Source organism: Vombatus ursinus, unplaced genomic scaffold (assembly GCF_900497805.2).
Source record: "Vombatus ursinus unplaced genomic scaffold, bare-nosed wombat genome assembly UNPS02014818.1, whole genome shotgun sequence".
Classification (NCBI taxonomy): domain Eukaryota; kingdom Metazoa; phylum Chordata; class Mammalia; order Diprotodontia; family Vombatidae; genus Vombatus; species Vombatus ursinus.
This window is the reverse complement of record NW_020954596.1, coordinates 34,415,720-34,443,530: the sequence shown is the minus strand read 5'-3', so window position 1 is coordinate 34,443,530 and position 27,811 is coordinate 34,415,720. Positions and strand designations below refer to the sequence as shown.

At 37.9% G+C, this 27,811-nt stretch overlaps 1 protein-coding gene and 1 pseudogene across 1 annotated transcript in view; one reads left to right on the top strand and one right to left on the bottom strand.

The window, feature by feature from the left end:
• LOC114023786 (sodium-dependent phosphate transport protein 2B-like) overlaps nucleotides 1–27,811 on the bottom strand; it is a 43,727-nt gene that overhangs the window by 7,859 nt on the left and 8,057 nt on the right. Inside the window, exons 5-7 of the mRNA XM_027836614.1 lie at nucleotides 5,436–5,631; nucleotides 4,590–4,685; nucleotides 3,967–4,087 (exon numbers count right to left, since the gene is read on the bottom strand). Coding sequence (XP_027692415.1) covers nucleotides 3,967–4,087; nucleotides 4,590–4,685; nucleotides 5,436–5,631 — 413 coding nt within the window. The remainder of the gene's footprint in view (nucleotides 1–3,966; nucleotides 4,088–4,589; nucleotides 4,686–5,435; nucleotides 5,632–27,811) is intronic.
• LOC114023553 lies at nucleotides 182–873 on the top strand (annotated as a pseudogene).

The following is a 27,811-nucleotide window of genomic DNA, read 5'->3' as shown; positions in this document are numbered from 1 at the left end:
ATGTGAATTTGTCTTAGGCCCAAAAAGAACTCCTGGAAGTGCTCAAAAAAGATTTTAAAAATCAAATAAGAGAGATAGAAGAAAAATTGGGAAAAGAAATGAGAGTGATGCAAGAAAGTCATGAAAAAAAGAGTCAGCACCTTCACCCTTGCTCCTGTCTCACTGCTCAGTCTGACCTCTTAACTCCCCTGCCGTGGCCACCCTCAGTGTCAGACCCGAAGCCCAAGCCAAGGTAGATTTGTTCAGAAAGGAGTCATGTGCTCAGGCAGAGATCCTACTTGCAACCTATTTCCACACAAAGATTTCAGAGCTGGATGAGTTCTTGAAGGACCCATCTCTGAATGAGGCTGATTTGAGTCTCCTAAAGGCCCCTCTGGACATCCCAGTCCCTGACCAAGCCAAAGAAAAAGAGAAGGAAGAGCATCAGAAACAAGAGGAGAAGGATGATAAGGATAGAAAGAAAAAAGAGGAAGATGAAGATAAAGGTCTCCCTCGTGGGCCTGTAAGCTGCAATGAGAAGATTGTGGCCCTTCTGGGGCAGTTGAAGCCTGAGATCAAAGATGTGAAAGAACAGCTCAACCTGGTTTCCATGTGGCTGCAGGTACAGGTGCCCTGAATTGAGGATGGAAACAACTTTGGAGTAGGTGTCCAGGAGAAGGTATGTGAGCTGATGACTACACTTAGAACTAAGCTGGATGGCTTCCACACCTAGATCTCAAAGTGCATCTCTGAAAGGGGCGATGCAGTGGCTAAAGCAGCAAAGCAACCACATGTGGGCGACTGACGACAGCTGGTTCATCACAGTACGGAGAGACCAGACTGATGGTCATGGAGATCCAAAATACTTATGCTGTATTATATAATATCTCCTGAAGAACTATGAGAAGATAGGCCAGGGGAGACACAAAAGGAATGATCTGTTGAAAAAACAGAGCCTACCTCCTTTCTCCATCACCCCTTAACTAGGATTATCTGTCTTGCCACAGTCTAGTTTCTGTTTAGAACTTTCCATCTTATCCATACCTTGACTTCTAGGCCCAATAAATTTTGTCACACCAAAAAAAAAAAAAAAAAAAGTCAACAGCTTGATAATGAAAGCACAAAAAAAAAAAGGAAAAAAGATGTACAAAAATTTAACAAAGAAAACAACTCCTTAAAAAGTATAATTGGAGAAGTGGAAAAGTAGGTACAAAAACTAACTAAAGAAAATAACTCCTGAGGCACAGTGGGTAGAACACAGGCCCTGAAGTCAGGAGGACCTGAGTTCAAATCCGGTCTCAGACCAAACACTTAACACTTACTAGCTGTGTGACCCTGGGCAAATCACTTAACCCCAATTGCCTAAAAAAAAAAAAAAAACTCCATAAAAATTAGAATTGGACAAGTGGAAGCTAATGATTTCATGAGACATCAAGAATCAATCAAACAGAATCAAAAGAATGAAAAAATAGAAGAAAATGTGAAATATCTCATTGCAAAAAAACAACTGATCTGGAAAATAGATCTAGGAGAACTATTTTAAAATTATTAGGCTCCCTGAAAGCCATGATCAAAAAGGAAAAGGGAAAGGGTTCCACATGTACAAAAATATTTATGGCAGCTCCTTTTATGGTAGCTAAGAATTGGAAATCAAGGGGATGCCCATCAATTAGAGAATGGCTAAACAAATTGTGGCATATGAATGTAAAGGAATACTTTTGTGCTATAAGAAATGATGAGTGGGCGGACTTCAGAAAAACCTGGAAAGACTTACGGGAACTGATGTAAAATAAAGTGAGCAGAACCAGGAGAACATTATACACAATAATAGTAACATTGTGTGATGATCAACTATGATTGACTTAGCTCTTCTCAGCAATACAATGATCCAAGACAATTCCAAAGGACTCATGATGAAAAATGCTATCCATATCCAGAGAAAGAACAGATGGAGTCTGAATGCAGATCAAAACTTTTTTTAAGTTGGGTTTTTTTTTGTGCTCTGTGTCTTCTTTTACAATATGACTAATGTGGAAATATGTTTTATATGACTGCATGTATATAACCTATATCAAATGGCTTAGTGTCTTAGGGTGGGGGGAGTGAGGGAGAGAAGGAGAAAATTTGGAACTCAAAATTTTTCTAAATGAATGTTCAAAATTATCTTTACAAGTAATAGGAAAAAAGAAAATACTATTTAAAAAAGGATTTGCAAAGTGGTTTACAAATGTAATATCATTTGATCCTCACAATAACCCTGGGAGATAGGTGCTATTATTATCCCCATTTTACAGATGAGGAAACTGAGGCAGACAGCAGTTATGTGACTTGTTCAGCGTCACCAGATAAGTCTTTGAGGATGGATTTTCACCAGGTCTTCTTGACTCTGGGTCCAGAGCACCATCCATTGCACCATTATGAGGAGGACATTGCTCAAATTGAGCCTCAATTCCTAAATTACTCCTTAGTAGTAAACTAGACATTTAGATAGATGGAAGTAGGGGGTTACTAATATTTTTTTCAACCCTTGGTTCTATAGAACCAGAATTTTATTTCTGGGAAGAGATGTAAGAGGTCATCTAGTCCAACCCACTCATTTTACAGATGAGAAAATCAAGGCCTGAGAGGAGGTTAAGTGAGTTGCCCAGGTTCATATGAGTATTAGGCACCAGAGTTGGAAATTGAATTCAGGTCTCCTTTAAAATGCAGGCTCTTTTCACTGTAATGTTGAATCTGGAATTCAAATCTAAGTCTTTTTATGTTTCTGTCACACACACATGTGTATGCCTACCATTCCTGCCTCTCAGGAAGGAATCTTTTGTACCTTGAGGACCAAACCTGGTCACAGTCTTTACTAAATCTCCTCAGTCTCAGTGCAATGGAGTGTCCCAAAATGTGATTAACCAAGTGACTAAAATAGGAATACAGGAAACTGTATGGATTTTACCCTGGCAACATCAAAAAAGTTAATGTGACTTCCTAGAGTAGCCCCTATCCAGAGTCTAAAATAAATCCTGCAGGGGTGAGCTAAAACCCTGGGGAGAAGAAAAGCCAGTAAGTGTCAAATAGTAATAATAGCAGTAAAGACACCTGGCTTTGTGCACATCATTCAAGCTAGGCATGGTACCTGGGAGCCAATGGGGTACAGTGCAAAGAATGTCCTAGGATCAACTCTGCCATCAACTCATTATGAGATCTTATGGATGTCACTTGTCTTTTATAAAATGGGGACAGTCCTATTTCACTGCAGGCAGGCAAATTAATACTCCCATGCAAAAGGCTATGGTGTTAAGTAGGTGAATTCTCAAGGCCCTTTGAATGTTGGGATTATTGACAATGCCCTACAAATATTTGGGGCCCGTATGAATAAAGAGGGCCTGGTACTCAGAGGCCATTGCCTAAATGACTATAGTGTATATAAGAATTCCATGTGAAAGCTGCCTTTTTTCCTGCCTCCAGCATCCTATATTTCTAAGAGATGTCTGACTTGTTTTAGGCTCTGTGCCAATGCTTCCCAATAACTCAGAGGCAGGTCTGGACCAATGTTACAGAGAAGGCCAAACAAATTTGCAGAGGATTTATTGAGCTCTTTGCCCTGCCTCCTGTATCACCAATACAGAAAGCACTCATTTGCACCAGGCAAAGAAGAGCTTAGCTGATCCCTAGAGCAGGCCTAGCCACTTTCTCTTTCCCAAGGATATTGCCTTTAGTACTCCTTTTACGGGCCTGCCTTATGGGCCTGGCAGTCCGTTCTCACATCAAGGACTATTTTGCTATCAGTTGCTGAGAGAGGAAGAGGAGTAAGCACAGAATGTAAGCAGTCTGAGCTCTGTTGGACTCTCACATCTTCCCAGGTCTCCCATAACTGTATTTCAGAGGTCTTGTTTACCCAAGACTTCTTTTGTCCTGCACTTGTCTCCCTAGCAAAAATTGAGAATGAGGTTAGAAACTCAGTAAAGTTGATTTTCCAGTCGATTTTCTACTCACACTTTTCAAGGTTCTTTTTATATACTTTATGCATGAGGGTCCACGTCATGTTCCCATCAGTCCAGCAGAGACTGGGAGAGGTACAACTGTCTCGGGTGGGTATAGTAACATTGCTTAAAGTCTAGATGACACCATACAGGAAAAACAAACAAACAAAAAAAAGAAACATGCTGCTAAGAATGGTATTACATGAAGATACAATTCACAACAATGGAGACATGAACCCCACTGGCCACTGAATCCTCACTTTCCCCCTCTTCTCTACCTCACCTTCCCCATAATCCCCAGAGAAGACCTTTAGTCTTTGTGCTTGGTCTATGGAGCATTGGCTGAAGCTACAGAACATCTGGATCACTTCTGAAGGCCAGCTGAGCTGCACTCAGACTGAGCACTGTTACCCCAGAATGGGGACCTGAGCAGTCAATTGCTTTATCCCTATCATGGAGTAGTTTTATTCTGCCCCACAGTCTGAGGTATAACTAAGGCAGGGTGACTAGAGTATTGGTCTATGGCACTAAATTTAGAGAAAACCAACAGCACTTGCAGTCCCTCAACATCACAGGTGGAACGAAGAATTCTCAATTCCCCCATCTATGTCCTTTGAATCATTTTTTGATACTTACCACATTTTTAAAAGTTTTACACCAAATCTTTATCAGACTCTTGTTTTTTGCTGCCTCATCTCCTGTAGCAATTTCTATTATGACTTTTTTATCCAACTGAGGAAAGCAACAGACATGAGGAAAAGGGTTAGCCCGTTCCTCAGCTATGATTTGTTACTGAAAAGTTAATTAATTACTCTCCTAGGGGCTCCAGGGTACGGAAGAGAAAACCAGGATGTGTGTAAAACGGAGACACAAACTGGCCTCACTTTGAGAGGACTACACTTACATAGGTGACCTTGCCTCATCTTAGTATGATCAGGACCAGGCCAGATAAACCTTTTTGCCCCATTCTAGGGGACCCAGTACACTGCCAGCTCCTTGAAACCAGTGAGGATATTTTTTGTCTCTGTGTCCTCCAGTGCCTGGTCCGTGGTAGGGGTTTAATAAATGCTTATTGGTTGACTGCTATTGGAATGAGGCATCCCTTGGGAAAGAGCTTCCTCTTCTTTCCTCTTTCAGATCTTCGACCTGATCTGAAGGGCAATACTATCAAGTCAATATCATAAAAAAAAAAGTTATCAGGCACAAAATGGTAGAATGGTTGAGTCTTTCCTTCGGCCAGAGCGGTAGTAAGGAACAAAACTCTACCAACGTGGTGCTCAAGTCAACCCAGGGCTTGCCTCTTAGCTCCACTCACCTACACAATGAAATGAGAGACATAAGTATGAAAAACATCCAACTAGCACTACCAGACTGAGAGAGGAGATTTTGAATTCCCCTTACTAGGGAACCAAGTTCATCACAAATGCTATTTTACTGTCTTAATGATTCAGATGTAAAATCAGAGCAAGTCTTGATGCTCACCTGAATAATACGTTTTGTTAAGGGATGTGTGACGACTTTCAAGAGTTCAGGGGCATTTTCTCCACTCTTGATATTAAAGGAGCGTATTATGACATTGGTGAGGTGGTAGAGGTAGTCTGTAATCACCTCCACAGGCAGCAGCACCAGCACTGACAACCAGTTAAAAAAATCATGAACAGTAGCTCCTGCAAAAGCCCTAGAGGAAGGAGAAAACCCAAAGAAAGAGAAAGTGACAAGACAGTTAATTCAATACATAGCATTGAGTACTTACTATGTGCAAAATCCATATGGCTAGAAAGTCAGGAAGACCAGGATTCAAGCCCACTTTAGTAATAGGACCATGAGTGAGTCACTTAACTCAGCGACCCAAGCCACTGCTGGAGTTGCCAATCAGCATCAGCACTGAGGGTAGGGGGTTGGGGGAAGGGAGGGGAAGGAGGGTTTCCACATTAGAAGTTTCCCCACATCAGTGAAACCACAGATCCAGGTGCCCACTCCCCACCCCACCCCCCAAACTGGACAGAGCACTCGGGAAAAAAGACAGCATTGTCTACACACATCGCCATAATGCCACCCCGTCTTGCGGGATAACGCTTCTGTAGGCGGACCATTTCACAGACAAGGAAACCTTGGTATCTGCTCAAGTAAGGTCACACCGGGAGGAGGTGGCAAGAATAATGACCAGGCCTTCAGATTTCCCATTTAAGTGCTCTTCCCCAACCCACTCCCTATTCCCACTTCCTCCACTGCCCCACACCATATGGTTGTCCCAAGCAGTCATGAGGAGGAGAGGTATGCTTATCCCACCAAGGCTTAATTGAATCAAAGACAAGATCATAGTTTTAGAACTAGGGGAGGTCTTAGTATAGACTTATACTACTTGCTCATTTTTGCAGATAAGAAAACAGAACAAGAAGTGACTTTGCCCATGGTTACAAAGGTAATAATTGGTGTTAGGGTAAATGTCTCACGGTCTCATGAGAGCTCTGTTGAGGGAACTTTCCCATGGGAGTTCTAGCTTCTATCAGTAGAAGTAGTTGCGTGGCAAAAATAAGGAAGTCTCCCAGGACCTCTCCTTTGCTGACATGCAGCTCCCATGGTTGGTTTGGCTCTCCTCTCACTGGGAGATGAGTCCTGACACGAGCTCCAGCAGACCTGATGATTGGCTATCACAGGGGGATCACGCTTTGAACATGCATCACTAGGGCCATAAAAGTCAGCTAACTGCACTCAATAAACGGAGCTTCTGCCACCTTGCTGTCTCCCGCCTCATCCATGCATCTCGGGGTTACAGAGCATTGAGCTGGTCTCATGCTCATCACTGCAGCGGCCGTGTCAATTGGTAAAAATCCGTGGCCTTTCCAATGCACCTTAGTTGACCTGCCTTGGCAGTAAAGTGGATAGAGTAATATAACCTGGCACCAAGAAGATTGGAGTTCCAATCTAGCCTCGGACGCATACTAGCTATGTGACCCTGGGCAAGTCACTTAGCCTCTGCCTGCCTTAGTTCCCTCATCTGTAAAATGGGGATAATAACAGTACCTATGTCCCAGAGTTGTTGTGAGGATAAAAGGAGACAATATTTATGAAGTGTTTTGTAAATATTAAAGCTCTACCTGTGGGCCTAAATCACAAATACTAGCTTGAATTATATAATACTGCATAATTAATTATATAATATTATATAGCTATGTAACATTGTGTAGCTATTATGTATAGAGGTGAAACATTAGAGAGAGTGATGGGTCTGGAGTCAGGAAGGTCTAAGTTTACTTTTTTGTTTTGTTTTTGCTTTTTGGTGAGACAATCAGGGTTAAGTGGCTTGCCCAGGGTCACACAGCTAGTAAGTGTGAAGTATCTGATGCCAGATTTGAACTAGGTCTTCCTGACTCCAAGGCCAGAGCTCTATCCTCTGCGCCACCTAGCTGCCCCAGGAAGGTCTAAGTTTAAACACAGCCTTAGACACTTCCTGGCTGTGTGATCATGGGTAAGTCATTTAACCTCTATCTGCCTCAGTTTCCTCAGCTGTAAAAGATGAGGATAATAATCACACATTTTTCACAGGATTGTTGTGAAGATCAAATGAGATAACATTTATAAAGTGAATAATAATAGCACAGTGCCTGGTTCATAGTAGGTACTTAAAAAATGTCTGTTCCTTCCATTCTTTTATTATCATTTTTGGTTTACATTTTAAAGTTTAATTCAGTTTCATGTTTCAACCAGTAATACGGTTTTAACTATTTTTTAAATTGATTTTTATTTTCATTTCCAAATTATCTTCTCTCTCCCCTCTACCTCATGAGTCGAAAAGGCACAAAATGTTAATAATTATACATATGAAGTAATACAAAATATATTTCCACATTTGCCAAATTGTGGGAAAAGAACAAACAAACAAGAAAAAAAAAAGAAAAATATGCTTCAATTTGCTGTTGAAATCCAACAGTTCTCTCTCTGAAGGTGGATTACATTTTTCATTGTGAGTCTTTTAGAATTGTCATGGATCACTGTATTGACCAGGTAGTTGAGACTTTCACAGGTATTCATCATTACAATACTGTTGCTACTGTGTGCAATGTTCTCCTGATTATACTTACTTCACTTTGTATCAATTCATATGTCTTCCCAGGTTTTTCTGAAACCATCTCCTTCCTCATTTTGTATATTCTAATAGTATTCCATCATAATCATATGCCACAACCTGTTCAGCCATTCCCCAACTAATGGGCATCCCCTTAGTATCCAATTCTTTGCCAACATAAAAAGAGCTACTAGAAATGTTTTTGTACATACAGGTCTTTTTCCTTTTTCTGTGATCTCTTTGAGATATAGATGTGTAGAAGCAGTATTGTTGGGTAAAAGGATATGCAGTTTTTTATAGCCCTTTAGGCATAGTTCCAAATTATTCTCCAGAATAGTTGGACCAATTCAAAATTCCACCAACAGTACATTAGTATCCCTGTTTTTCCACATCCCTCCAGCATTTGTCATTTTCTTTTTCTGTCATGGTTATGAGGTGATATCTCAGAGTTGTTTTAATTTGCATTTCTTCATCAATAGTGATTTGGAGCATTTTTTCATATGACTATTGATAGCTTTGATTTCTTGTTCTGAAATCTGCCTGTTCATATCTTATGACCATTTATCAATTGGGGAATGGCTCTTATTTTTATAAATTTAGCTCAATCTCCTACATATTTAAAAAATGAGGCCTTTATCAGAAAAACTTTTCAATTCCCTCCCCCCTCCCTGATACCTGCTTTCCTCCTAATTTTGTCTGCACTGGTTTTGTTTGTGCAAAAAAATTTTTTTTAATTTGTTGTAATCAAAATCATACATTTTATTTCCTGTGACTCATCTCTTTTTTGGTCCTGAAGTGTTCCCTTATCCCTAGATCTGACAGGCAATTTTTTATATGCTCTCCTAATTTGCTTAGGATATCATCCTTTATGTCTAAATCATGTACCCATTTTGAGCTTATCTTGTTATATGGTGTAAGATGTTAGTCTATGCCTAGTTTCTACCAGACTGCTTTCCAGTTTTCCCAGAAGGTTTTGTCAAATAATGACTTCTTGCCTCAGTAGTTGGGATCTTTGGGCTTATCAAACACTACGTTATTCTGATCATTTACTTCTGCACTTTGTAGCCTTAATTTATTCCATTGATCTACCACTCTATTTTTTATCCAGTATCAAATTGTTTTGATAATTACCATTCTATTGTAGAATTTACTATATGCTAGTGCTAGGGTGTCTTCCTTTTTTATTTTTAAATTGATTCCCATGATATTCTTGACCTTTTGTTCCTCCAGATGAACTTTATTATTACATTTTCTAGCTGCATAAAAAAATTATTTGGTAGTTTGATTGGTATGGAACTGAATAAGTAAATCAGTATTGTCATTTTTATTATATTGGTTCAATCTACCCATGAGCAATTATTATTTCTCCAATTTTTTAGATCTGTATTTGTGTGAAGTGTGTTTTGTAATTGTGTTCATATAGTTTCTGGATGTGTCTTGGCAGTATTTTATACTGTTTGCGGTTATTTTAAATGGAATTTCTCTATCTCTTCCTGATGGATTTATATATGTAATATATAGAAATACTCATTGAGTGGGTTTATTTTACATCCTGCAACTTCACTACTCCATTGTTTGGACTAGTTTTTTAGTTGATTTTCTAAAGTTCTCTAAGTATACCATCATATCATCTGCAAAAAGTTATAGTTTTGTTTCTTTGTTGCCTATGCTTATTCCTTCTATTTCTTTTTCTTCTCTTGTTATAACTTCTAGCCCAATGTTGAATAATAATGGTAATAATGGACATCCTTGCTTTACTCCTGATCTTATTGGAAAGGTTTCTAATTTATCTTCATTATAGATAATGCTTGCTCTTTCTTTTAGATAGTCACCACTTCACATGTTAAGAAAAGCTCCATTTATTCTATTTTTAATAGGAAGGAATGCTGTATTCGTCAAGAGCTTTTTCTGCATCTATTGAGATAATCATATGATTTTTGTTGACTTTGTTATTGATATGATCAATTATGCTGATAATTTTCCTAATATTAAGCCAGTCCTGCATTCCTTTTATAAATCCCCCCGGACAGCATTTTATTTAACATTTTTGCATGAATATTCATTAGGGAAATTGCTCTATAGTTTTCTTTCTCTGTTTTGGCTCTCCTTGGTTTAGGTATCAGGAAGATATTTGTGTAACAGAAGGAATTTGATAGGCCTCCTTTGCGTATTTTTTCAAATCATTTATATAGTATTGGAATTAATTCTTTAAATGTTTGGTAGAATTCACTTCTAAATCCATCTGGTCCTTGGGTTTTTTCCCTTAGGAAGGTTATTTATAGCTCATTCTATTTCCTTTTCTAAGATAAAGTTATTTAAGTATCCTATTTCCTCTTCTGTTCATCTGGGCAATTTATATTTTTATAAATATTTATCCATTTAATTTAGATCATCAGTTTTATTGGCATTCAATTGGGAAAAATAGCTTCTAATAATTGCTTTAATTTTAACTATTCTTTTTATTTTTTCTGTTTCTTACATGACCATAGTATTCCACGTAGCCCTCCCCAAGAGCTATCCAATATAACAAATAGTGGAGTGTTTAGAGAGGGAACAAAATCAGCATTACTGCTCAATATGTTAAGAAAGTCCCAGAATATGTGCAATGTGTAACAGCTGTAGACCCTCTCACCTCTACTAATAGCTAAATAAGGGGTGTTTTCTCATACCTCCTTCATTTGAGTCCTACTTGATCTTTATAACTTTGTTATATTTACTTTTTTTTTGATGTGTTGTTCTTTCTGCTTATGTTGTAGTTACCATGTACATTAATTTTTTTGGCTATGATTACTTCATTCTATCAGTACATAATATATGTTTCTATGCTTTCTCTATATTTATCAAATGAATTATTTCTTATAGCCACTAGTATTCCATTAGATTCATATACACACAACTTGTTTAGCTTTTCCCCAATTGATGGGCATCTACTTTGTTTCTGATTCTTAACTATTACAAAAAGTGCTGCTATAATATTTTGGAGTATATGGAGGCTTTATTCCTAATAATGGCTCCCTTATGCCCCTTGGGGCATAGTAATAGAGTCTCTGATTCAAAGGTATGAGCATTTTAATCACTTTATTTACATAATTTCAAATTATTCTCCAAAATAGTTGTACCATTTCACTGCTCCATCAACAATGTATTAGTGTGCCTATCTTCCCACAACCCTTTGGACACTATTGCCATTTTTTGTCATTTTTGCCAATTCGTTTTTTTAATTTTATTTATTTTTAACATTCTTTTTTTTTTTAAATTTTGAGTTCCAAATTCTCTCTTCCCACCAGCCCCCTCCCTACCTATTGAGAAGGCAAATAATATATCAGTTATACATGTGAAGTCAGGCAAAATATATTTCTATATTACCTATGTTTAAAAAAATTTTTTTTTAAGAAACATAAAAAGTAGAAAAAAATATGCTTCAATCTGCTCTCAGAGTTCATCAGTTCCCTCTGGAGGTGGATAATATCTTTTATCATAGGTCCTTTGGAATTATCTTGGATCATTGTATAGATCAGAGTAGCTAAGTCTTTCACAGTTGACCATCATTGTAATATTGCTGTTACTATGTACAATGATCTTCTGGTTCTGCTCATTTCACTTTTGCATCAATTCATATAAATCTTGTCAGGTTTTTCTGAAACCACCCCATTTGTCATCTCTTATGGTACAATAGCATTACATCATTATCATATACCACAATTTATTCAACCCTTCCCCAATTGAGGGGGAATTTCCAATTCTTTGCCACCACAAAGAGAGCTACTATAGTTTTGTACATATAGGTACTTTTTCCTTTTCCTTTAATCTCTTTGGGATACAGACCTAGCAGTGGTATTGTTAGGTCAAAGAGTATGCATAGTTTTTATAACTCTTTGAGCATACTTTCAAATTGCTCTTCAGAATGGTTGGAGCAGTTCACAACTCCACCAACAGTACATTAGTATGCCTGCTTTTCCCTATCCCTTCCAGCCTTTGCCATTTTCCTTTTCTGTCATATGAGCCACTCTCATAAGTGTGAGAGTAGTTTTAATTTGTATTTCTCTAATCAATAGTGACTTAAAGCATTTTTCAAAAGACTATTGATAGCTTTGATTTCTTGTTCTGAAATATGCCTATTCCTACCTTATTACCAGTTATCAACTGGGGAATGGTTCTTATTTTTATAAATTTGGCTCAGTTCCCTATATATTTGAGAAATAAGGTATTTATCAGAGAAACTTTCTGTCAACAGTTTTTTCTCCCAGTTTCCTGCTTCCCCTCTAATTTTGGCTGTATTGGTATTATTTGTGCAAAAATGGAGTTAACTTTTTGTAAATTAAAGTATCCATTATACATCCTATGATCCTCTTCATTTCTTTTTTGGTCTTAAATTCTTCCCTTATGTATAGATCTGACAGGTAATTTTTTTTATATACTCTAATTTGCCTGTGATATCACTCTTTATGTCTAAGTCATATACATATTCTGACCTTATCTCAGTAGAAACTGTGAGATGTTGGTCATTTTTGCCAATTTTACAAAATTGTTTATATATCTTGAATACCAAACCATTATCAGCGGAATCTGATGCAAAAACTTTTTTCCTCATTCAACTACTTCCCTCTTTTTTCTAGATGCATTAATATTGTTTGTGGAAAAGTTTTTTTAGTTTCAAGTAATCAGAGTTATCTATTTTATCTTCTGTAATTGCCTCTATCTCTTGTTTGGTTAAGAATACATCTCTTACACATAGGTGTGAGAGGCACATGAACTGCTCCTCTTTTAATTTTTTTTTTATAATATGATCTTTAATGTTAAGATCACATATCCATTCAGAATGTGTGTATTAAGGAGTTCACACTTCACATGAGGAATAAGATGTTGGTCTAAGTCTAATTTATGCCAGATGTCTTTCTACTTTTTCCAACAGGTTTAAAAAAAAACAAATAGGGAATTTTTCCCTAGCTAACATATTTTTCACCTTGTCAAGCACTGGGTTATTGAGTTCTATTGTTTTTGAATCTCTCTGGTCTAGTCTCTTCAATTGATCTCTTTCTTTTTTTCTTTAAATAATATTTTATTTTTCCCCAGTCACATGTAAAAACAATTTCTAGCATTCAATTTTTTTAAGTTTTGAATTTGAAATAATAACCTTAACTCCCTTCCTGCCTCCCTACATAAAACGGTAAGCAATCTGATATAGGTCATACATGTGCAATCATGTAAAAACATATTTCATATTAGTAATTTTGTAGAAGAAAACATAGACCAAAAACAAACAAACAAACAAAAACAAAAAATGCTTAAAAAAAAAAAGGATGCTTCAATCTGCATTCAGACTCCATCTATTCTTTCTCTGGAAATGGATAGCATTTTTCTTTCTTTCTTTTTTTTTTTTAAAGCTAGGCAATGGGGTTAAGTGACTTGCCCAGGGTCACACAGCTAGTAAGTTTTATGTGTCTGAGGCCGGATGTGAACTCAGGTCCTCCTGAATGCAGGGTCAGTCCTCTGTTCACTGCTCCACCTAGCTGCCCCCATGGATAGCATTTTTCATCATAAGTACTTCAGAATTGTGTTGGATTATTGTATTGCTGAGAACAGCCAAGTCATTCACTGTTGATCATTAGACATTATTGCTGTTATTGTATATAATGTTTACCTGGTTCTGCTCACTTCACTCTGCATCAATTCATGTAAATCTTTCCAGGTTTTTATGAAATAATCCAGCTCATCATATCTTATAACATGATAGTATTCCATTACATTCACATACCAAAGCTTGTTCAGCCATTCCCCAATTGATGGACATTCCTTCAATTTCCAACTCTTTGCCACCACAAAAAGAGTTGCTATAAATATTTTTATACAAATAGGTTTCCCCTCTCTTTTATTATTTTATTACACAAACCTAGTAATGGTATTGCTGGGCCAAAGGATAGGAACAGTTTTATAGCGCTCTGGGCAGAGTTCCAAATTGCTTTCTAGAATGGTTGGATCAGTTCACAACTCCACCAACAGTGCATTAGTGTACCAATTTTCCCATATCCCCTTCAACATTTGTCATTTTCCTTTTCTGCCATATTAGCCAATCTGATAGGTGTGGAGTGGTACCTCAGAGTTGTCTTAAGTTGCATTTCTCTAATCATTAGTGATTTAGATAACTCTTCATATGACCATAGATAGTTTTTTCTTTTTTAAAAAGTTAATTTATTTTGATTTATCAACAATCACTTCCATAAGCTTTTGAGTTTCAAATTTTTCTCCCCTACCTCCCCAAGATGGCGTGCAATCTGATATAAGTTATATATATATATACATTCCTATTAAACATATTTTCACATTAGTGATGTTGTAAGTAAGAATTAGAACCAATAGGAGGAACCACCAGAAAGAGGAAACAAAACATAACAGAAGAAAAAAAAATAGCAAATAGTATGCTTCGATCTACATTCAAACTCCACAGTTCCTTCTTTGGATGTGGATGGTATTTCTATCATGATGCCTTTGGAGATGTCTTAGATCCTTGTATTACTGAGAAGGGTTAAGTCTATCAATTTTAGTCATTGCACAGCATAGCTGTTACTGTGTACAATGTTCTCCTGGTTCTGCTCACTTCACCCAGCATCAGACCATACAAATCTTTCCAGGTTTTTCTGAAGTCTGCCAGCAGTTCATCATTTAATCATTTCTTATAGCACAATAGTATTCCATTACATTTATATACCACAACTTGTTCAGCCATTCCCCAATGACTATAGATAGTTTTGATTAATTCCTGTGAAAACTGACTGTTCATATCCTTTGACCATTTATCAATTTTACTATTATCTTATTTTTATAAATTTCACTCAGTTCTCTATATATTTGACAAATGAGGCTTTTATCAAAGAAACTTGCTACAAAAAATTTTCATTTATGATTACTATGTATTTCTCTACATCCTATTTTCCTTCATTTATCTTAGTCTCTCTCCCCTTTCACCCTGTCCATTCTCAAAGGTGTTTGCTTCTGACTACTGCATTCCCCCAATCTACCCTCCTTTCTATCAGCACCCTCCACTTCTCTTATCCCTTTTACCTCTACTTTCCTATAGGTAAGATAGATTTCTAGGCCCAGCTGAGTGTGTATGTTATTCCCTCTTTGAGCCAATTCCAATGAGAATAGGGTTCAAACATTCCCCCCATTGCTCTCCCATCTTCCCCTCTGTTGTAAAAGCTCTTTCACACCTCTTTTATGTGAGATAATTTACCCCATTTTATCACTCCCTTTCCCCTTCTCCCAGAACATTCCTCTTTCTCAGCCCTTAATTATGTTTTTGTAGATAATCATCCCATCATATTCAACTCACAGACATGCCCTCTGTCTATGTAAACTCCTTCTAAATGCCTAATAATGAGAAAGTTCTTATGAGTTACAAGTATTATCTTCCCATGTAGGAATATAAACAGTTTAACTTATTGAATCCTTGTGATTTCTTTTTCCTGTTTATCTTTTTATGCTTCTCTTGGAACTTGTATTTGAATGTTGTTTTTTCTATTTGGCTCTGGTCTTTTCATCAGGAATGCTTAAAAGTTCCCTATTTTATTAAATGTCCATTTTCCCTCATGAATGATTAATACTCAGTTTTGCTGGATAGGTGATTCTTGGTTGTAAGCCTAGCTCTTATGCCCTTCAGAATATAATATTCCAAGCTTTCCAGTTCTTTAATGTAGAAGCTGCTAAATCTTGTGTTATCTTGACTATGGCTCCACGATATCTGAATTATTTCTGGTTGCGTGCAATATTTTCTCCTTGACCTGAGAGCTTGGAATTTGGCTATAATATTCCTGGAAGTTTTCATTTTGGGATCTCTTCCAAGAGGTGATTGGTGAATTCTTTCAATTTCTATTTTACCCTCTGGTTCTAGAATATCAGGGCAGTTTTCCTTGATAATTTCTTGAAATATATATAGGCTCTGTTTTTAAATATGGCTTTCAGGTAGTCCAATAATTCCTAAATTATCTCTCCTTGATTTATTTTCCAGGTCAGTTATTTTTCCAATGAGATATTTCACATTTTCTTCTTTTTTGTTTTATTGTTTCTTGCTATCTCACATGAAAACATTAGCTTCCACTTGTATAATACTAGTTTTGAAGATATTTTTTTCTTCATTGAATTTTTGTACCTCCTTGTCCATTTGGCCAATTCTGCTTTTTAAGGCATTTTTCTCTTCATTGGATTTTTGGGTCTTTTTTTTTTTAACCATTGGTCTATTTTATAAGGTATTTTCTTCAGTATTTTTGTACTTCCTTTACCAAGCCATTGACCCTTTTTTTCCCATTATTTTCTTATGTCACTTATTTCTTTTCCCAATCTTTCCTCTGTCTCTCTTATTTGAGTTCTTAAATCCTTTTTGAGTTCTCCCCAGGAATTCTTTCTTGGCCTGAGACTAATACACATTTTTCTTTGAAGCTTTGGGTACAGCAGTATTGACTTTGTCATCTTCTTATGAGTTAGTGTTTTGATCTTACCTGTTACCATAGTAACTTTCTATGGTCAGGATCTTTTTTTGTTGCTTGCTCATTTTTCTGGCCTATTTCTTGACTTTTAACTCTATCCTGAAGTGGTGCTCTGCTTCCAGGAAACAGGGGGTACTTTCCCAAGATTCTGTTTTTTTTGTACAGCTATTTTTAGAGCTAATTCTGGGGACCTGTAAGTTTTCAGTTTTTCCAAAGTGGTATGGTCTAAGAGGAGGTGTGTTTACTACTATCCTGGCATGTGCTATGATTTGTGATCAACCACAAGCCCTCTTCAACCCTGCAACTGTGATCAGGGTCCCCTACTCCTCTGTAGACACAAGCTCTTGTGTGCTAGTGCTCCTCCTTACCCTGGGACTGCAACCTAGGACTGTGACACAGATCTGCATATGGGCAAAGCAACAGCGTCCTGCCCCGCTCAGTGCCAGGAAAGGGACCCCTGTAATCTCCTTCTGATCAATAGTTTGAACCCCTTACCATCTGTGGGCTAAGAGGCCCAGAAGCTCCTACTGCCACCACTGATTCAGTCATGCTGAAGTCTTGATTTGTTGGGGCCTCAGTTGGTGCAGCAGGCTCTGCACTGAACTCCACTCTCACCCCATTGCAACAGACCTTACCTGCCAGTCTTCTAAGTTGTCTTGGGCTGAAAAATGATTTCTCTCTGTCCTTTTGTTGGTTCTGCTGCTCCAGAATTTGTTTTGAAACATTACTTAAAGTTCTTTGGGAGGAAACTTGGGAGATTTCAGGCAAATCCCTGCCTGTCGTCTGCCACCTTGACTCTGCCCCACTCCTTTTTATTTGTTGAATGTTTTTGTTTTATCTGACAGCATGATAGCAACTCTTGCTTTTTTGGATTCACTTAATAGTAATTTTTTTTCCATTCCCACAATTTTATTTTGTGTGTATCTTTGGTTTTTATATATGTTTCTTGTATACAGAAGACTGCAGGTTTTTGTTTTCTTATCCAATGTCACCCTTTTTTGTTTTATTGAATTGTTTAATCATTCACATTTAAAATTATATGAGTTAGGTTTATATTTTCTTCCATCTATCTCTAAAACAAATTTTAAAGTCATGCTTTTCCACCTCTTCTGCTGTAAACACAGCATTATGTTTCTTCAGTCACTTTAATCTTTTTTTTTTAAGGTGAACCTGCTCCCTTTAGCTATCTTTCCCCCCTACATCCCTTCTTCTTTTCATTTGTCATTCCTTCCCCTTTAGGGTTTTAATAGTTCCTCTCTCTTGCTTTTATATGGTTATATCTTTCTACCACTTCTTTCTTTGCTCTCAGGTACATTCCCCTTACCTCTCCTCCCCTTCAACTAGTTCTGTTCATTTGTTTGTTTTTAATTTCTTTTTTTTCTTGGCATTCCTTTCAATAAAGAATTTCATTCACTCTCTTTATTATTTGCTTTCTCTGTTTACACCCTCATTCTGATTCATGGCCCCTATAGTCCCCTGCTCTCTTTTCTCTATATTCTTCATACAATCAAAGCTTCTATTTACTCTATTTTTTCACATAATCAAAACTTCCCCCACTGATCAATACCCTCTTGTTGACATTTTTTCCCCTACATTTACTTAGAAATCTCCTCACAGAGTTGGTGCTCTCCTATTCCTCCAGGTGCCAAATGCCCCCAGAGAATCCAGCTACATCCCCTTTTCTCGATGAGTAGACTTTTCAAGCACCAAAACTCCTAGGCCTCATCCAGTGTAAAGTCTTCAGTTCTCTTCACCTATAAAATTCATCAGTGGAATCCTCTCCTACCTCCAAAGTAAAGCCTCCTTCTTTCCTCCTCTCTTCAATCTTTTCCTCTATGTCCTCACCAGTTCTCCTGTAGGTTCTTCTCTTTCTCAGACCACAAAGGTCACCTTCCCCTCACTGTTAGCCCTTGATTTGACCCTAATGTTTCACTCACTCCTCTGTAACCCTTTGTTCCCTTCTCCATCTTTCATGTACCCTCCCATACTGTAATGTAGTCCCATAAAACAACGTGTACCTGTAGGCAGGATGTTGCCAAATTCTGTCCATAATGCCCCCTGTCCATCTCTTCACTGATGCCTCTCTCAGAGTTCTACTTTCACCCCATCTCCTTTTGAATATTTAGAAAGAAAAATCTCTTACTGGTCTTTCTTTGTCACTGTTAGTACTGCTGTCTATGTTTATTCACTCCTTCTATTGCTTGGGGTGACTGAGATGTAAATTTTCTTTCTAAAAATGTTTTAAACTATAATTGAATGCCCATATTTTGTATTGTATGGTTAGGCTCAGATTTGTAGGCTAGGTCCTTGGTATGCATCCTGAGCTCCAGTGTTCTTTGGAATACATTATTCCATTCCTTCCTCCTTTGTCTAGTGGGTGTTGAATGGTCTTGTGTTATTCAAGTGTCTTTTTCTTTGTATTTAAAAGTCTTTCTCCTGGTGGTTTGAAGAACTTGTTTCTGAATTGAATTGTTATATTTAATCACTATGGGTCTTGGAGTTTTCAGCCTTAGGTTGTTCCCTCCCATCCCAGCTGATCTGTAAATTCTTTCCATTTGAATTTCATTTTTTTTTAAGTTCAGAGGTTCTGGGCAGTTCTCTTCTATTACAGCTTTTATTATGGTGTTAAGGCTTTTTTGTCCTATTATGTTCTTTTGGGAAACCTGTAATTCTTTAGTTCTTTCTATGCATCCTGTCTTTGAGATCCACATATTTTCCTTGTGTATTGAGCACATTTTTAAAAAACTTTCTTGTTCTTTGTGTCTCTTTTTCTAGATCATCTTTTGCTTCTCTGTACTTGGATTCCCGCTCTACTGTTCTCACTTCTGTTTCTTTGATAAGGCTTGCTATTGCAGATTCAAGTTTTTCTATTCTGCTCATTATTTTTGCTCTGCAGAACATAAATTCAACTCTCATAATTCTCATTTCTCTTTTAAACCACTCAGGAACAATGTGTTGTCATTCCATATTCTCCTCCACTTCCACAGGGTCCTTGGTCTCATCAAGTGTTAGATCATTTACTGTCTAATTCCTCCTATAGTTCCTTTAACTTTTCCTTCAAGAATTTGGATGCTATGCCATTTGGGGCATATATGTTCAGTATTGATATTACTTCATTGTCTATGGTACCTTTTAGCAAAATGTAGTTTCCTTCCTTATCTCTTTTAATTAGGTCTGTTTTTGCTTTTGCTTTGGCAGAGATCATGATTGCTACCCCTGGCTTTTTTTTTTTTACTTCAACTGAAGCATAATTGATTCTGCTCCAGTCCCTTATTTTAACTCTGCATATGTTTTTCTGTCCCAAATGTGTCTCTTATAAACAACATATTGGATTCTGTTTTTTAAAATTAATTTATTTAAAACTTAAACACACAATAAAAAAAGAAAAAACACATTGTAAACTTAAATATTAGAACGCAAATATAAAATAAGAAAAGAAAAAAAAACATTGCCATGTGCACAGCAGAATGTAAGAGAGGATTCAAAATACACAGCAATAAGTTTCCATTTCAAGAAAGGCTACATAACAAATACTACACATTGTGTTTTCAAAGCTGTCCATCTTTTCTTTGCTTCCTTGTTAGTTTTCTTGTGTCCTCTGCTGTACACTCTTTACTTTGTTCTTTTATCCCCACTTGCTTTGCCTCCTACCCCAAGAAGGCTACAATTAAGCTCGGATACACATACACACATATATATACACACTTATACAAACATACATACACATACACTTACTCATATACACATACTTAGATATCTATAATCATACTCATATATAGACATTTACATTCATACGCATCTATGTAAGACCATACTATACTTGTTTGTGCTCTGTTTCTCTGAGGGTGGATAACATCTTCCTTTATAAGTCCAAGTCTTTCCATATTTTTCTAAGTCCACTAACTCATCATTTTCTACACCACAACAATATTCCAACCTTATACTGTCTAGTTATTTTAAATAGTCTAAAATAATATTGATTAATGGTTGTTGTCCTTTGTTCTTAAAGAGGACCAAAATGACATCACTATGCTAGAGTCGAGTTTCAGTGTGTCTGACTGTGGCTGATCAGACCAATATCAGCTCAGGATGTTCTACCACAGGTCAGGCACAAATATTCCAGGTGAACATTTGGGCGGGTTCTCTAAATCTGTGCATCTTGCTTTTCTTTTGAGCTATTTCAATTGTGCTTTGCTCATAGAGCACAACACCTTCTCTGACATGGGCATGCCATTCTGAGCAGTCCTGTGCCGGTGTCTCCATGTCACACAATCAATTGTTCTCAAAGTTCTTAAGAGAGACCTGGAGAGTGTCCTTGTATCACTTCTTCTGACCACCATGTGAATGAATGCTTGCCTTGTGTGAATTCTCCATAAAACAGTCTTTTTGGCAAGCATACATTTTGCATTCAAACAACGTGGCCAGCCCATCGGAGTTGCTCTCTCTGAAGCAGAGTTTGAATGCTTGGCACTTTAGTTTGAGAAAGAACCTCAGTGTCTGGTATCTTATCCTGCCAGGTGATCTTCAGAATCTTCCTAAAACAATTCAAATGGAAGTGATTCAGTTCTCTGGCATGGCACTGGTATACCGTCCAGATCTCACAGGCATACAACAATGAGGTCAGCACAATGGCTCTGTAGACCTTCAGTTTGGTAGTCAGTCTAATACCTCTTCTCTTTCATACTTTCCTTCAGAGTCTCCCAAACACTGAAATAGCTCTGGCAATGGATGCGACAACCTCATTATCAATATGTACATTCCTGGAAAGTACACTACCAAGGTAAGTGAAGTTATCCACTGCACTCAAAATTTTTCCACTTGCTATAACCAATGGTTCCATGTATGGATGGTGTGGTGGTGGCTAATGGAGCACCAGTTTGTTCTTAGTGTTAATTGTCAGGCCAAAATTAGCACAAGTTGCAGAGAATCGATCCATACTTTGTTGTAATTCAGCTTCAGAGGCTGCATTGCTCGCACAATCATCCGCAAACAAAAAATCACGCAAACCAACCAACCAGCACTCCCTCCGCTTTGGTCTTGGCTTATAGCCTTTTCAAGTTGAAGAATTTACCATCAGAATTTACTATCAGTAGCTGACCTTGGTGCTGTGTTCATCCTCATTGAAAGCATTTGACAACATGGCTGAAAACATCATGCTAAAAAGCATAGCAGCAAGCACACAGTCTTGTTTCACTCCATTGGTGACCGGAAAAGCACAAGAGCATTGTCCATTATCCAGAAGCTGGGCACATGCCATCATGAAATTGGCATACAATGCTGATGAATTTCTCTGGGCAACCAAATTTTGACATAATTTTCCATAAGCCCTCATGACTGACAGTATCAAAGGCCTTGGTCAAATCTATTCTGCTCCTGGCATTTCTCCTGGAGTTGTGGGGCAGCAAATACCATATCAACAATTCCTCAGCCCTTTCTGAAGGCACACTGGCTCTCAGGTAGATGACCATCTTCCAGGTGAAGGATCAGCTTATTAAGGAGAACTCTAGCAAGAATTTTGCCAGCAATGTCTAAGAGAGAGACCACCCTGTAATAGTCACAGGACAATCTATTTCCTTTACCTTTATAGAGATGGACAATGGAGGCATCCTTGAACTCCTAGGGGATAACCTCCTCTTGCCATATAACCTAGAAAATTTCAGTCAGCTTTTGTATGAGCAGTGGACCCCCTGCCTTGTAAATCTCAGCTGGAATAGAATCAGCACCAGGTACTTTGCCACATGAAAAGAGCCTAATGGAATTCAAAACCTCTTCTTCAGGTGGAACTTCAACCAGGGAAGGATTGACTTCACTCTGAGGTATACGGTCAATGACCTCAGCATTAACTGATGATGTTCTGTTGAGAACACTATGGAAATGTTCAGCCCATCTCTCTAGGGTCATGTCCTTATCACTAATCAATGTGGCTCCATCAGCACTGAATAGTTGAGATTCACCATAGATCTTTGGCCCATAAATAGCCTTCAGGGTATCATAAAAGTGCTTTGGATTGTTACTATCAGCATAAAACTGAATTTCATCTGCCTTCTTGCTAAGCCAAGAGTCCTGCATCTCTCTAAGCTTTGTTTGTACTTTACTTTCGATGGAATTAAATGCTGCCTTCTTAGAGGTGGATGAACTAACCTGCTGGTAAACCCTGTGGAGCTCTTGTTTTTCATTTAGCAGCTTCTGAATTTCCCCATCATTTTCATCAAATCAGTCTTGATGTTTGCAAGTGTTCTGACCCAGATGAGCAAATGCAGTGCTGCCCACTCCTTTTCTCCTCCACTGCTGCCAGCTGTGTGTTGGCTCAACTTTCTTTCCAAGTTAGCAACAAGCTGTTCCCACTCAGAGAAGACTCTAATCTCTTGACATTAATTCTTCTGATAGTCGTTTTGCCTTAGGGACACTGCTTTTGTTGAATGCAAATATTTAGCTTGGAGAGGATAAGTCTATGATTAGTCCAGCACTCTGCACCACACATTGCCTTCATCACTCTCACATCCTATCTGTCTCTTCTCCTTACAATCACATAGTCTAGTCTATTAAATGCCAATGTTGGCTGCAAGGGTGCATCTACGAAGTTTTATTGCATTTAGGAAAACAGAAAACCGTGTTGGTGATGAGGTCATGAGATGTACAAGTCTTTAGTAGTAAGTGACCATTGTTGTTGCTGTTTCCAGCTCCATTCCTCTCTAGGACTCCCTGCCAAGTCTGGTAGTCTGAGCCTATTCTAGCATTAAAGTCACCAGAATTATAAGCTTGTCCTCTTTTGGCACATTGATAAGGGTCTCCAAGTCTTCATAAAATTTTTCTTTGACTTCATCAGGGTTCATCACGGTGAGAGCATAGGCACTGATGATGGTGGTGTGACATTTTCCTACACATGGCAATCACATTGTCACAAACTTGTCATTCACTCCTTTTGGTAGGCTATGTTCAGATAAGACTAGTACCTCTTGTGTGAAGGCTGCTGAGCCCTTTCCAGGGCTGTTTTCCACCTTTGGTGTCTACCTATTCCACTTAACTCTCACCAGTGGCTCCAAGAAGCTATAGCATGTGCAACAGCCACATCCTGGTAAACCATTTTGGCAGACAGGCAAAATTAGGTTGAGAGTAACTGAGGGGTCTCAAACCCATTGGTGAGTTGGTGGGGGGGGCTGTCTACCTCAAACATGTAGAGACTTCCCCTGGTGGAATGGGCAGATGAGAATTTGTTCCAATGGCCACAAAGGCAGCTGAAGTAGGTGCTGTGGAGCTTGATTACACATCAAAGATAGCAAGGTCATCTGCTGCATTTTGAGCCATCACTAGTTGTCTTGATTCTGTCCTGCGACTGGACTGTGATGACTCTGGAGGAGACAGGGAGGCTGACAACTTCATGCAAAATAATATTGACTAATATGGCTGACATATAGTGTACTTTCCCCATTTTTCTCTTTTGATTAAACCTATTTTAACTTTAACTTTGTCTGTGATCAAGATTACTACTCTTGCTTTTTTTTCCTAATAAATTCTATACCTGATCTTCATTTTACATTTCCGTGTATCTCTTATTTCCTATCCCTCCTGACTCTTCGACTTCTACCAGTTACCTTGCTCTTCCATTACTTAACCTAGCTCCACTCCTAAGGTCTCATCCTTATCCTCTCCCCTCCACTCTTTCCCTTTACCCTCTTGTTTCTATCTGAATTTAGAAGACTTTTATGGCCTTCCAAATATATGTGTTATTCCTCCTTTATCTCATTCCTGTTCATGTAGACACCCTTCTATCCCCCTCCCTTTATCCTATTCCTTCACCTTCTTATTTCTTTATAAATTTACTTTTACTCCCTTCTAAATGTATGTATTGTCCTCTCTTTAACTCAGATCTGATGTGAGTAGGGTTCCCTCTAAAAATCCCTCCCTTATACTTTCCCCTCTCTCTATCCTCTTAGCCTTTTATTTCTTTCTGAATTTAGAAGACTTTTAAATTCTTCTAAACTTTCATGTATTGTTTCCTCTTTAACCCATTCCTAATGGGAGTAGGGTTCCAGAGCTACCAGCCACCCACCCCCATCTAAATCCTCTGTGTCAGTTCTTCCTTTTGTACCTTATTTGTATAAGATAATTGCTCTTTTTATCTTTTCCTAAATGGTTTTACTTTTTAGAATCACATCATACTCTGGTCTATCCCAATCTTTCTTTCAAACTACCCAATTACTAATAACAATTTTAGACATATGTTCTATATTTCCTCATATAAAAAGTAAATAGTCTATCTTTATTGAGTCCCTTGTAATTAGTCTTTGATGTGTACCTTATATTTTTCTTGGATCTTGTATGTAAGGGGCAGCTAGGTGGTGCAGTGGATAGAGCTCTGGCTCTGGATTCAGGAGGACCTGAGTTCAAATCCGGCCTCAGAACACTAACTAGCTGTGTGACCCTAGGCAAGTCACTTAACCCCATTGCCTAGCCCCCCCCCAAAAAAAAGATCTTGTATGTCAGATTTTCTAGTGAGTTCAGGGTTTGTTTTTGCAACAAAATCCTGAAAGTCTGGCAATTCATTGAATTTTCTTTCTTTTTATTTTTCATTCAGGATGATGCTTAATTCGGTTGGGTGTGATATTGTCTGCTGCGACCCCAGGTCTTTTGCTCTTCAATATATAGTGTTCCAAGACCTGAGGTCTTTTAGTGTCACTGCTGCTATATCTTATGTGATTCTAACTGTGGCTCTGGTATATTTGAATTTTTGTTGTTGTTGTTGTTATTTGTAATATTTTCTCCTTGAGCTGGGGGTTTGGGAATTTGACTATGATATTCCTGTAGGTTTTCCTTGTGAGATCTTTTCCTGGATTTTTTCTATTTCTACTTTCCCCTCTTGTTCTTTTTTTTTTTTTTTTGGCAATTGGAGTTAAGTGACTTGTCCAGGGTCACACAGATAGTGTCAAGTGTTTGGTCTGAGGCCAGACTTGAACTCAGGTCCTCCTGACTTCAGGGCTGGTGCTCTATCCACTGTGCCACCTAGCTGCCCCTTTCCTTTCTTGTTCTAATGCTTCAGGACAATTTTCTTTAATTATTTCCTGTATTGTTTTATCAAGATTCTTTTTTTGATCATAGCTTTCAGGAAGTTCAATTATTCTTATGTTTTCTCTTCTTGATCAACTCTTTTTCTTATGAGATATTTCACATTCTCTTCCATTTTTTTCATTCTTTCTATTTTGTTTTATTATTTCTTGGTCTCTTATAACTTTGCTGACTTCTCCTTGTCCAATTCTAATTTTCAAGGAGTCATTTTCTTCCTTAAGATTCTGGACCTCCTTTTCCACTTGGTTGACTTTCTTTTCATAATCTTCTGGTTTTTCTTGAATTGTTCTTTTTTTTTTAATTTTTCCTTGATCTCCCCTCATTTGATTTTTAAAGTTTTTTTTTTTGGTTCTTCTATGAATTATTTTTGGGCAGGTAACCATTTGACATTACTCTTTCATGTAGGAGAAGCTTTTTTTTTGCTTCAATATCTTCCTCTGAAGACAAACCCTGGTCTTGTCTATTTCCATGGTAACTTTTTAGAGTTGGGTTCTTTCTCCTTTGCCTGCTCATTTCTTTTTTATTTGTAGTAGCTTATTATTGTAGTTACTTCAAGCTCTGGGGTGTGGGGGATAGTGCTTCTGACCTCAGATCCTCAGATCCTCCTTCAGTTCTTCCCTCTGGTCTGGAACCAAAATCAAGAACTCTGCCCTCCTGTAAGTGCCCACAGCCAGTGGCATCATTGCCCCATTGCTTTCTGCACTCACTAGGCATGTGTTGGTTCCTTCTTATCCAGGGCTATGTCTTAGCAGCACAGCTGGGTCTGTCATCCCTTATTAGCAGAGGTTCCCTCCATTTCCTCCCTCTCAGATGCTCAACTCCACACACTGTCTGCAAGATGCCCTAGGGCTCACCACTTGCTGTTTCAGCAGAACTAGCTTGGAGCTGTTTACTCTTCACTGGGAACAAACCTCATTCCTGAGATTTTTCTTCACATCTTTTCAGGTTGTCCTAGGAGCAGGAGGACCACTGCCTCAACTCTTGCTTATCCCCCCCATTCTCCACATTTACCCTGAGGTGCTATTTTGTCTTGTTTGTGGGGAAATCTGGAGAGCTTGGAATTTTCCACCATCTTCCCAGAATCCTCTCCTGGATTCTGGTTTCTAATCCATTCTGTTACCCTTTTCTGTTTTATGGGTGAATTCATCCTATTCACATTCCTACTTATGATTTCTACCTGTGTATTTCCCTTCATCCTATCTTTTCTATTTATCCTTTTCTTTTTTTTACTGTCTCCTTGTCAAAAGTTATTATTGCTTCTGATCACTGCCTCCCTTAATCTACCTTCCCCTCTTATTACTACACCCCTTTTCTCTTAGTCCCTTTTCCTACTTCCCTATTGAGATGAATTTCTATACCCAACTGCATAGGTATATATGTGTATAAAAGAGAAAATATGTGTATATATGATATATATTTAATATATATATACATATATGTACATATATATACATATATATGAAAGAATTCGCACACACACACACACACACACACACTTTCATCTTTTAACCAGTTCAGAAAAGAGTGAGATTCAATTCTTGCCCATTCCTTCCTCTCCCCCATTTTTCCCTCCATTGTAAAAACTCTTCCTTGTGTCTCTTTGTTATGTGAGATAATTTTCCCCGTTCTTCTTCTCTCTTCCCTCTTCTTCATGCATCCTTCATTTTCACCCTTCTGTTTTTCTTTTGAGATTATCCCAATATAATAGATTCATATACATGCCCTCTGTCTATATAGATGCCTTTTAACTGCCTTAATGATAATAAAGCTCTTAGGTGTCCCAGGTATCATCTTCCCTTTTGTGAATATAAACAGTTTAACCTTATTAAGTTCCTCATGATTTTTCACATATGGTTACCTTTTTATGCTCCTCTTGTGTCTTATGTTTGGATGTCAAATTTTCTATTCAGCTCTGGTCTTTTCATAAGAATACTGGAAGTTTTCTATTTCATTAAATCATCTCTTTTTTCCCTTATAGGATTATACTCAATTTTGATGGGTAGGATATTCTTGGTTGTGATCCTAGTTGCTTTGCCTTCTGGAATATCATATTCCCAGGCTTCTACTCCTTTTATGTGGAAGCTGCTAAGTCTTGTGTGATCCTGATTGTGGCTCCATGATATTGGAATTTTTTCTTTTTGGCTACTTGTACATTTCATCAATCTGGGAGCACTGGAATTTGGGTACAATATTTCTTGGAGTTTTTATTGGGGAATCTCTTTTAGGAAGTGATTGATGGATTCTTTCCA